This window comes from Bufo bufo, chromosome 3, assembly GCF_905171765.1.
Source record: "Bufo bufo chromosome 3, aBufBuf1.1, whole genome shotgun sequence".
NCBI classification, from domain to species: domain Eukaryota; kingdom Metazoa; phylum Chordata; class Amphibia; order Anura; family Bufonidae; genus Bufo; species Bufo bufo.
In genome coordinates this window covers 126527135-126539873 of record NC_053391.1, presented here as the reverse complement: position 1 = coordinate 126539873, position 12739 = coordinate 126527135, and the positions used below count along the sequence as shown (strand labels likewise).

The 12739-nt window shown below is 50.2% G+C and overlaps 1 protein-coding gene across 1 annotated transcript in view; it reads right to left on the bottom strand.

Annotated features, from left to right (window-relative positions):
- The window catches only part of RPA1 (replication protein A1), an 86607-nt gene that overhangs the window by 30900 nt on the left and 42968 nt on the right, over positions 1-12739 (bottom strand). Inside the window, exon 7 of the mRNA XM_040423561.1 lies at positions 10824-10947. Within this exon, the coding sequence (XP_040279495.1) occupies positions 10824-10947 (124 nt within the window). The remainder of the gene's footprint in view (positions 1-10823; positions 10948-12739) is intronic.

Here is a 12739-nt window from a genome sequence, read left to right as displayed (position 1 = left end):
TGGCCGCCTTGCTCAAATGCATGGCCGAAGCCCAAAGCCTCCGGCCCAGGAGGCACCGACCGCTCTGGTGAAATGAACGGTGACAGCAAAGGCAGAATCCTGCCCTCGGTGCGGTAACCTCAGCAATAGCCAATCTGATAAAGCGGAGGAAAACCACCCCGGAGTCCGTCAACTCTAAGCGCGGACCTCCAGGAAACCCAAGAGACCGAACGTCGACAAGAGTCGGAGATCTCCAAGTAAAAACTGCAAGGCCCAAACAACGTCCAAATTGGTGAAGTGTTGAAGCGAAAGCAAACACCACCTTCAGAAGGAAGGAACGGGATGTAGAACAGCCCTGTCCTGGGAAAAGACAGAAGGCTCAGAACAAAAAGGGGACCATTCAGGCACCCGTCAGAGACACGACTGATACGGAAACACAACCGTACAGGACAGGAGGGGTAGAGAGAACTTCTGTAACGGCTCCAAGGACAAGATTGGAGCGCCGAGAACTCAGTATGTAGTTCCCAGGGCGGTACCGAAGGACAGTACAGAGGAACCAAAGAGCCATTTCGAGTAAGAAGGTCTTGACAGGCCCAGAGGGCTGGGGAAACGCTGGAAGGGAAGAACAGCGCTGACACCGATACCTCAAGTAAAGGAATCCCAGTCCCAGGTCCAGGCCGGACTGGAAAAAAGACAGAACCATGGGGAGAGAAAAGTCAGAGTGGGGAATGCACAGCTTCCCACAGAACCCCAGATAAAAAAAAAAAAAAAAACCATAAGTCTTACGACAGATCCTGGACGAAATACAGCCAGGAGCGAGCAGTAGCGAACCCGCTGGAGTCGCCTGGCAAGCGGGCGAAAAACCAAATGTGATCAGGCGCAGACCAGTAACACGGGCAGAAGTTGACAAACTGGTCCCGTCGGCCCCCGAGCAACGTTGTCCCGTATCCACCCGAGTGGGGGACCAGAAGGACAGACGGAAAGGAACCAAAAGGGTCTGCCCAGCATCCTCCAGATGCCAGGACAAGACAGGCTATAGTCCATGCTGATGTAGCCATGTTCTACAGTCCCGGTGTAGGAGATCAAAGGACAATCTGGATCGAAAGGTAGTCCCCCCAAGTTACCGAGAAGGTAAGTCTACAGCAGGACCATTGTCTTAGAATGGACCACACAATCTGCACTCAGCGGGAGGACAGAACGCGGTAGACTCGATAAATCGGCACAGCTAATACAGCCAGTGTGAACAAGGGAGACAGTACGAGGCCAAAAGGAACACCGGAACCATCCACATGACAACCATGCTCTCCCCAGAGCGGAGGACAGTGAAGGAACAACCTCTGAAGTCTGGCGGGACAGAAGCCACATCAGAGTGATCTGTACCGAGCGGGGGCCAAACAGAGCCGGCGAGATAAGGTAGTCGAGACAGAGGCCGGCATAACACCCTCCAACCGAACGGAGGAGTGGGCAACAGGGAAGCCATAGGACAGCTCAAAAGCAGAACCCTGCTACACTGTGAGATGCCCGGTTCACCGCCTCGCAGAAGGAGAATACCCTGAAGAACCCAAGGCGGAGGTCCTCCGGACCTGGGTAATCGAGCACCCAAGAGAATTTGGGTGACCTTCCCGAGAAAAGCGGCCCGCACCTGGTAGCAGATCAGACTGTAGCGTAGAGGCGCCAAGAGGAAGGACTCATACCACACTACATCCGAAGAGGAGGAAATTGCAGCAGGCAAGGGAACCGCAGTCCTGCCAGAGCCAACGAAGAATTCGAGGGGCGCTCCAGACAACCGCACTCTCGACCATGTGACCACTAGCGCAGGGAAGCAATACCGCGGAAGGACGAATGGGCACGCATCTAGGAACCACGAACATTCCCTGGGATGAAGGGCCAACTAAATGAATGAGTACCACCCAGCTCCGTGCAGCAGAGAGCAAGTAGAGCCCGTCCGGGTCAGGTGGACAGAATGAACTCCTTAGAGACGAGTGCAAGGTTTGTGGCAAGCATCGTATCCCAAGAAAACAAAAGTATGCCGCAGGAAGTAGATGAGGCATACGTACGAGCAGACCGTAAGCAGTGAGAAGGCCAACCCACCTACAGGAGGAGAAGGCATACACGGCCCAAACAACGCACAAGAACGTCCGCTCACTGCAAAAGGTTAATTTAGCGAGAAAGGGGGGCTCGCCACAGAGTGCCACAGCATGTACGGAATTGCAAAGTGCAACCTGAAAGGGAGTTATGCACAAGCCTAGTATAGCATGCGATGGAACGCAAGCAGTCCGCCCCGAAAAGGGGGGAAATTGTATCTGGCAAACTGCAGTTGGCAAGAGTGCAAAGGCAGGTCCCAAAAGGGAGTGATGCCTAAGGCCGTACCTACTTCAGAGAAGCAGGACATACCCTATAATCCAGCATGAACGCAGGAGGTCCACCTAGTGAAAGGGGAACATGCACAGGGTTATCCTAGCATTAAGTGAGTGTGCAATAATACACCCAACACTGATTTAGCGAGAGTGCAACTACTCTGCCAATGAAGGGGGACATGTACAAGTCCAGCACAGTCATACAAGGACAGCCGTGAATCTCATGAGCGTGCCAAATTCTGCCCATGGAATGAGGGGTGGCCACGCACAAGGCCAGCACCGTATCCAATGGGAGTGCAAGCGTTCCACCCATGTTAGAGGGCAATGCTCATGGCCAGCAAGGTATCCGGTGAGAGTGTAGCATGCCGCCCAGAAAAAAAGGGGGGGGTAATGCACATGGCCAGCATCTCATCCAGAGAGAGTGCGTGCACCCGCCATATATGGGAGTCATACACATGGCCAGCATCGTACTGGTGAGAGACAAACACAGTCAGTGAGAATGTGTGTATGTCACCTGAGGAAGGAAGGCATGCCCATGGCAGGCAGCGAATCCAGCGAGAGTGCGTACACCGCCCACGGAAGAGGGGTCATGCATATGGCCGACAGCGGATCCAGCGAGAGTGCAAGCACCCTGCCATGTATGGGGTACCTGCACATGGCCAGCAACGTACCTGCGAGAAAACAACCACAGACGGAGGGATGTATGTATGCTGCCTGAGTCATGCCTATGGCCGGCAGCGAAACCAGTGAGAGTGCAGCATAGCAACATAGTACATAAGTACATCATAGCACATGAGAGAGAGTGCAGCGTTCCGCCTATGGAAGGGGGTCGTGCACATAGCCAGTACCGTATCCGGTGAGAGTGCAGTATTCCGCCTAAAAAGGGGGGTCATGCACATGATCGGCAACAGATCCAGTGAGAGTGTAGCGTTCCGCCTAAGAAGGGGGTCACGCACATGGCCGACAGCGAATCCAGTGAGAGCGCTGCGTTCCGCCCATGGAAGGGGGTCACGCACATGGCCGGCAGTGAAACCAGTGAGAGTGCAGCGTTCCGCCTAGAGAAGGGGGTCACGTACATGGCCGACAGCGAATCCAGTGAGAACGCTGCGTTCCGCCCATGGAAGGGGGTCACGCACATGGCCGGCAGCAAATCCATAGAGAGTGCAGCATTCCGCCTATGGAAGGGGGTCATGCACATGGCCAGCACCGTATCCGGTGAAGGTGCAGTATTCCGCCTAAAAAGGGGGTCATGCACCTGGCCAGCCGGCAGCCAGGGAGAGTGCAGTATCCCGCCTAGGAGGGGGGGGATGCACATGGCAGGCACCATAACTGGAGAGATGATGAATGCTGCCTACGGAAGGGCCGCATGCACTTGGCCAGCGCCGTATCCTGGAAGAGGGCAGAAAAACCACCTAAAAAGGGAAATGCCCTAGCACCTACGCAGGTTGGGAGCGCAACACTATGCCGCCTGTGGAAAGAGGGCATGCAGACATGCAGCACTACTGATGAGGCTGCAGCGTCCTGCGCAGTCCAATAGAAATCTGTTATTATTATTATTTTTTATTTTCATTTTTTTTTTTTTTTAAATTAAAAACACAGCTTCTCTGAGGCTAAAGGGGGGCCACCTATAGGGGCACAGATAGTCAGGAAAAGGGGGGCCAGCCATACAGGCCCATTGAGAGCCGGCCTGTACCCAAAGGTTAACATGGATCCGGCCTGGAGGGCGGCGCTGCGATCCCCTGGGGGGGGCGGAGGAACCTCCCGGCGGGAAGAATTCGCGCCTGGAGAAGTTCCCGCCCCCTCCACCAGAGGCCGGAATTTTGCGGCCTAGTAGGCCGTGAAGCCGGGGTCTAAATTTGCGGCGCCCGGTATGTACCGCCGGGACCTGAGGCGGAGTGGCGCATCAAACCGGCCGCGGGTGCCCACCCCGCGGGCCGGTCGGAATTGCGGCCCAGCAGGCCGCGAAACCTGGGCTAAATTAGCGGAGCCCCACCGGCCGGCACCAACGGTCAGCCGGGGCCTGCTGGGCATAGACGTCAAGCCCAAAGCCGGCCGCCGGAGCCCACCCCGCCGGCCGGAAGAGTCAGGGGCTCGGAATGGCGGCTTGCCGGCCGCGGGAGCCCACCCCGCCGGCCGGAAGAGTCAGGGGCTCGGAATGGCGGCTTGCCGGCCGCGGGAGCCCACCCCGCCGGTCGGAAGAGTCAGGGACCCGTAATGGCGGCCTAGCAGGCCGCGGAGCCTGGGCTAAGATTTTGCGGCGCCCGGTCGCACCGGACTACCAATGTCGGCCGGAGGCGAGGCCTTACTCCACAGCCGTCAGGAGCCTCAGGCCTTGAGCAACACTCCGGTAGGAGATGCCTGTGCTGATTTCCACCCATGTTAGTTGCCGCTTCTGTAGCTGGCTGTGGAGACAGCCACTGGCTGCATGTCTATGGGAGCCAGGCAGGGGGAGGCAGAAGGAAATTGCCGCTCTGCGGCACCCCAGGGGCCAGCATAGATCCAGCAGGGGACTAGAGGCCCAGTATGGGGGTCAGGCACGCAGGAGACCAGGGTGGGGGGGGGGGGGGGGGGGGACGTAGGGCTGGAGAAGCCTCTTTCTTACCACAGCCGTCTTCACCCTCGGTCCGTTCCAGCAGGGTCGCCCCTTCAGCTACTGGCACCGTAGTGGCAGGACGCTGGAAGAGGGACTTGGCGTGCGGGCGACCCTTGCGCTGGCGGGATGTAGGGGAGCTGGGCTGCCCTGATCCACCTTGCCTTCTGTGGGGGAGGCAGCAGTGCGGGTGACCGGCACTGGCGCAGCTCAACCCCGGGAGAACAGAGAGGTCTAGTGCGACTCTGTTATCCCTGATGATCTGGAACAAAAAGAAAAGAAAAAAGTAAAAATCTAAAATTTAAACAAGGAGAAACCAGCCCTGCAGAGCAGGGAGTGTCTTGCCTCCTTGGACACTAAGCAAAAACTGGCTGCCTTTCTCTCCAGGCTGAGGGTATAGCTGTGGAGGAGGGGCTTAACAGCTTTCACTTAGTGTCACGCCTCCTATGGAGATGAGCTATACCCAAGGTCTTCTGTGTCCCCCAAGGAAACTGGGCGAGAAATAGCATTTGTGTAACCAAAAAAAAAAATGATGCTTTAGTGTCTCTATAGCCATAGCTTTTTGATTTTTTGGGCGATTTTTTTTTGTCTTAAATAGGGTATAATTTTTTGCGTGATGAGGCGACTGTTTGATTGGTACTATTTTGGGGGTCATAAGCCTTTTTGATTGCTTGCTGTTGCACTTTTTGTGATGTAAGCAGGGCTGTGGAGTCGGAGTCGGGGGAAATTTTGGGTACCTGGAGTCGGAGTCGGCAAACAATGCACCGACTCCTACTAAATTTAGATTGGAATAAAAAAAAAAAAAAAAAGCAAGTTTAAATTTTCACAAAAAGTTATAATTAATGACTTCTCTACTGTAAGAATAAAGCCCAATGCATGCAGTGCCTCACGTAACCGCAAAACGAACACGTTAAGTGACCGTGAAGAAGCATGCTTTTCATGTGCTTCACTATATGGCACGCAACGCACAATTAGGAGCTGCAATACTTATACTTTCCATAGGACTAGAGAGAGACACTTGTATAAGTGAAGGGAATGGAGGGCCAATAGTTCAAGACTGAAGATGTAAAGCATTGGAAAAACTGCTGTCATTTAGCTAAGGCTATAAAAACTTGTAAACTCCGATTGTCAGCTTAAACTTTAAACATGACTATGGGATTCTCCTAGGAAAATCATGTTTTAGAATAAATGCCCCTTCCTGGATCCTCCCACTGCCCTATCTTCAGCAGCAGATAAGCACACAAAGGAGAAAGCAGCTTCCCAGCCAGTAGTCCTGTGGTAGGTTGCGTTTCTTTCCCTCAAGGAATGTATAAAATACATTCGCATATTAATACAGAGGAGTCTGAGTCGGAAGTACATAAAACTGAGGAGTCGGAGTATTTATCTACCGACTCCACAGCCCTGGATGTAAGGTGACAAAAATAGCTTTTTTGGCACTTTTTTTTATGGTGTTTATCGGACGGGGTCTATCATGTGATATATTTATAGAGACTGTCGTTACGGACGCGGTGACACCTAATATATGTATTTTATTTTATCTTTTCATTTTTTTTATTGGAAAAAGGTAATTTTTTTAATTTACATTTTTATTTTTTTCATTTTTATTATTTTCACTTTCTTTTTTTATCAAGTCCCTCTTGGATCATGAAGATCCAGTGGGGCTGATTGTTGTACTATACTTTGCAATGCTCTTGCATTGCAAAGTATAATACTATTAGATGCCCTGTAATGCCCTGTAGGTGGCAACAGCAGACGCTTTAGCAAAGCGTCCGGTTGCCATGGCAACCATCGGGTGCTGCAATCACAGCGCTGCAGCCCCGATGGTTGAGAGAGGGAGCTCCCTCCCTCTATTAACCCCATGGATGCCACAACCGCGGCATCTATGGGGTTACAGGAGAGTGTCAGCATAGAGCTGACACTCTGCTGATGGCGGTGTCTCAGGAATGGAGCCGCCATCACACACAGCAGGAGGATCAGGGGCAGCGCTGGAAAGGGGGGAGGGAGGGGGGATCGGGGGGGTACGGCCGCCAACATTGATGGAGGCTATGGCAGGAGGGGCGGGTGATAATGCATGGGGCGGGGGCGGACCACATCAGGGCAGCTGCCTCTAGGAGATAAGCGCAGGAGCAGATGAGCTGCAGGCGGACACAAGGGGGGCTTGAAGGGGCACAGATCGGGGGGGGGGGGGGGGGGGGGGGGGGGGGGAGGAAGAGGTATTACGAGGACACTATCTGATTTCAGGCTCTGATCTGCAGAGCGCAGATCAGAGCCTGAAACCGGCATTTTTTTCACTGCCGCGATCCGATTGGTTAGTCTGCACAGACTAACCAATCGGATCGATTGTCGGCAAGGGGCCACTCTGATTGGTCCCTTTCCGGCATTACTGCACTATATGCTGTCCGTGACAGCAGCAGAAGCTTTAATCCAAGCGCTGATTAAAGGACTGGTTTGACGTTTATACACGTGATAACTGCACGGGGCATGTGCAAATATCACGTATATAAACGGATTGCAGTCGGGAAGGGGTTAATGTGAAAAAGGATTTTAAAAAATGAGATCTGTTCTGGGATAGCATAGAGTTAAATAACAGATAAAGAGGAGAACATTTGAAAGCAGCGAGTGTGTCGTACCACAGGAAGCTTTTACAGGTTTTAGCACAGCCAACAAATCTAATCAATTGCTAGTAGTTTGTAAACCCCCCTTTTCTCTACAGCAGCACACAGCCCGCACTCTGCAAGAAAATTCAATATTCTAGACAAGGTTTACACTAAAACTACCACAGTGGAAATGGGATAATGCGAGCTAATGCCTGCTACATTAATGTTCATGCTGGGAAACGAGACAGCCAAAAGGGCTCACTTTACAGAGAACCTAGTTCTGCAAAGAGTTGGGCGCTCACAGCAATTTGCACCAGTGTTTCTAAGGCTATGTTCAGCTCGTCCAAACACCGCATTGCGCAATACAAAACTTGTGGACAGGGATTTTAAAACCACAATCCTACTTCGTATAGCAGTACCACATCTTGGCCCCATAATAAAGCCAATCACCTCATTTTCTCTTTAGTACCAGCCATATTGGGGGAAAAAAAAAGCAGACAAGCATTGCCACTGGGCATAACAAATGTGGTGTGCACACTGTAGAGTTCTTGCATCCGAAGCTAAAGGGGTATTCCTCACTTCGACATTTAAAGCATATCCACAGTAAGTTGCATACATTTATAATAAATGCAAATATCTCTGGGACCAACTGTGTGGAGAAGAGGGGGCTCCCCGCCCTGCCTGGTGAGGCAGTTGGTGGCCACTGCAACCAGAAGAACCAAGACAGACTGATGCTCAGCTGTTTCTGTAATTCCCTTAGACTTGCATTGAGACAGCGGTGTCCACACAGCCTGAGACACTATGCAGCGGCAGCAAGAGCGATCAGGGAGCTCCAGTCCTCCACACAGAGGTGGGACATGAATCCATCTAACACTTACGCAATATCCTGTGTTCAAGGTAGAAATACCAGTCTAAGGGCTCATTCAGACAGACGTATGCTGTCCGCAAAATCCGGTTGTTTTTTTGCTGATCCATAGACGTTAATGAGGCCATGTTCTGATTTTCACTGACAAGTATAGGACACGTTTCATTTGCTTTGCTAAGCCGGGCAATGGAATAAAAGGGCCCCATAGAAGTGAATAGGACAGCATCTAAACCGCAAAAAAAAACAGATCCGCATTTTTGAGGACAGCATACGGCCATCTGAATGAGCCCTAAGAGATGATCTACCAACTGTTTTCCGTCAGTAAAATTCACCATCAGCAATCCAAAGTAACAAGCCCTAGCTTTATCCTCTCTGCAGTCAGAATCGTACAGAGATGGCCGCATCTGGAGTGGATTTTACTGCTGGGGCATTAGTACTAGGCTTAAAAAAGCAATCTTCATGGCCCTAGAACTCAAACCTATAATGTGAAATACAACAAGGCACCATATCTAAGCTCCCAGCTTGGCTAAAAAGACCTGTCCATATTAGAATGTGGCCTGTGCTGTGCAGTATGATTTCTGCCCCAAGGTGAAGACAGGCCATGGACACCTAATGATTTTTACCTTCAGTAAAATAAGTTACATTAAGTTTAACTGTAATCGCCATTCATTTTCTCACTACTTTGTTTTAATGGTTAATGACTTTGCTACTCTAAGGTCTGATTTTGATGGTACATGTACACTCGGGCTGTGGAATATGTTGGCGCTATATAAAAATAGCTCTTTTCAGACCCCCAGTATGCTAGCTGCAGACTTCTCATGAGGTCTGTGTGTCCAGGATGCGGTCGCCTTCCCTCTCTAAGCCCAGCCTGAGTGAGGTGCAATCCTTGGATTCTCCCTCTCTTCCCACGTACATTCGCTGTGTACAACCCTCCGCTGCCAACTCAGCTGTCAGAAACAGGACCAGTGCTCCGATGGATTTATGTCAGATTCTGCAACACCAGTAGCTAGGCGGAGAAGGTCTTACAAAGACTTCAGAATGGCAGAAAATGTAATGAAGAATACTTCAAGAAAGCACTTGTCTTTACATTTCAGAAGCAAATAAAGAATAAAAATAAATTCTGCAGAAAAAATTTGCACTAAATGACTGAACTATATATGGCGCGGCCGCCAGCTGTGTAAACAGCTGACACCTGGCTGCAGCCACCAAGATAGGAAATAACTCTGATTCAGATCACTTAAAGGGGTTGTCTCATCTCACCGTTACTAAGGTGAGTTAAAGGGAACCTGTCACCGGGATTTTGGGTATAGAGCTGAGGACATTGGTTGCTAGATAGCCGCTAGCACATCCGCAATACCTAGTCCCCATAGCTCTGTGTGCTTTTATTGTGTAAAAAAAAAACGATTTGATAGATATGCAAATTAGCCTGAGATGAGTCCTATACCTGACTTATCTCACATACAGGACTCATCTCAGGTTAATTTGCATATCTATCAAATAGGTTTTTTTTTACACAATAGAAGCACACAGCTATGGGGACTGGGAATTGCGGATGTGCTAGCGGCCATCTAGCAACCCATGTCCTCAGCTCTATACCCAGAATCCCGGTGACAGGTTCCCTTTAAGACACAGTCCTGACCACCAGCCGGCTGGAAACAGTGGACCGTTCCGGTGCTTGCCGTTTCAGTAGCTCCCATTACAGTGCATGTGAGCTATGGAAACAGGGTAGCACAGCAAGCTATGATATTTCCCTAACTCAGAAACAGTATAGCTTGCTGTGCTACGCTGTTTCTGTAGCTCTCGTGCACCGCAATGGGAGCTACTGAAACAGCAGATGCAAGAACACTCTGCCGTTTCCCGGCTGGCTGGTGGTCAGGACTGTCATCTGGCCTTAGTAATGGCAAGATGAGACAACCACTTCAACACCACGATGCTGCTACAGCTTGACCCGCACAACTTACCCAGTCCCCATGTCTCTCCAGATCCCGACACAGCTGCATCTTTCTGGCATTGTGGGGGTTATTCATACTATTGGATAACCCCTATAATCACACCCTGCACTCCAGAATTCTGTCTTGAAAAAGTTGCAAAAAAGGGCTTTTGGGACTTTTTGCATTGCATAGGACATGTCCTATTTTTTGATGGACGCTATTTACTGGCCATTACAAAACAAGAAAAAAAAAAGACAGCCCCAATGTGAATAGCCCCAATGTATGCCATCGGTTCTGAAAACATTGTGACGGCAGTTAAAAAAAAAAAAAAAAAAAAAAAAAAGCTGTCACATGTGTCAGTTTTTCACCATCATGTGGCAGCAGTCTGATAAATGATCAGCTTGGTGGCAACAAAATACGTCTTAGTGAGATTTTCAAAATGAAAGTAATGTGTCTAAGGTTTAGCGCACTGTACTATTTTTTTTATGCTTATCCCACACTTACTTTGATTGGTAAGGGTTAAGGCTGGCAATTGGCACAACTTTACTCTGAGAGCCACCAGGTGTATTTGGCGCACCCCCTCCTCCAAATGGTTTAGATAGCGCTTTGTTCATGGATAAAAGTGGAGCTGTTGGAAGATAAGAGATTACTATGGATTTTCTAAGGGTGATGACCAAATAAATAAAACACACTTAAGGATGCAGAATTATTAGACAGACATACTGTATATGGTTAGGACTGAGTGCAGTTTTCAATTCCTAGGTCTACAACCACATAAGCTTTTAAGCTTGCACAATATAACACAGTAAAAAATAGCAATGTAACCCACAAAAGCCCACGAGGAATAATATCGCAGACATATTCAAGATGCTTCAAGGGGTCTGGTCAGATGAATTATTAGTTCCCAGAGTTCATGAGAGTCTGCAATGCAGATGTTACTCAACATACAAAAACATATCAAAGCGTGCCCTAGTCCGACATGGCACCCCAAAACCCATCAGAATAATGAAATCGCTATTAGAGCCGATTCACACACGCGGGGCCAATATCACCAGGCTGAACACCATGGGAGCAAAGCACCCACAGAATTCTGATCCTGGCCATTTAGGGCCAACACACACAAAAGCAAGTTGAATGAGATAAACTCTGTCAGTGAGAGGTCCCGTTCGGGCCTCTGATCCACTGACAGGATCACAGCATTAGGCCTCTTGCACACAAACGTATTTTATTTCCGTTCCATGTTTACGGTCCGTATGCGGAACCATTCATTTCAATGGTTCCGCCCAAAAAAAAATTATTTATATATATATATATATATATATATATATATATATATACAAACAAACACGGAAGGTAAGGTACTGTGTGCATTCCATTTATCAGTTCCACTAAAGGATATAACATGTCCTATTATTGTCCGCATAACGGACAAGGATAGTACTGTTCTATTAGGGACCAGCTGTTCAGTTTCGCAAAATACAGAATGCACACAGACGTCAGCCATATTTTTTGCGGACCGCAAAATACATACGGTCGTGTGCAAGAGGCCTTACTGTAGTGTAACACCTTAGGGTGCTTTCAGACGAGCAAGTGTCACGCTCCAGACTCTCAGCACAGCATCCGCCCTGAACTTCCAGCACTGCCGGGGTCACATAGCATTATATTGATTTATGATGCTATGTAACCTTTACAGTTCTGGAATGCACTGGATAAGGGTCCATTCACACGCCCGCAAGTGTTTTGTGGTCCGCAAATTGCGGATCCGCAAAACACAGACACCGGCGGACCGCAAATGCCAGGCACTTTAATAGAAAAGCCTTTTTTTGTCCGGGTCTGCATCCTGTGTCCGCATCTTTTCCGTCGATGGCACCGTTTAGGGGAGGGGAATCTGTCGATGGCACCGTTTAGGGGAGGGGAATCTGTCGATGGCACCGTTTAGGGGAGGGGAATCTGTCGATGGCACCGTTTAGGGGAGGGGAATCTGTCGATGGCACCGTTTAGGGGAGGGGAATCTGTCGATGGCACCGTTTAGGGGAGGGGAATCTGTCGATGGCACCGTTTAGGGGAGGGGAATCTGTCGATGGCACCGTTTAGGGGAGGGGAATCTGTCGATGGCACCGTTTAGGGGAGGGGAATCTGTCGATGGCACCGTTTAGGGGAGGGGAATCTGTCGATGGCACCGTTTAGGGGAGGGGAATCTGTCGATGGCACCGTTTAGGGGAGGGGAATCTGTCGATGGCACCGTTTAGGGGAGGGGAATCTGTCGATGGCACCGTTTAGGGGAGGGGAATCTGTCGATGGCACCGTTTAGGGGAGGGGAATCTGTCGATGGCACCGTTTAGGGGAGGGGAATCTGTCGATGGCACCGTTTAGGGGAGGGGAATCTGTCGATGGCACCGTTTAGGGGAGGGGAATCTGTC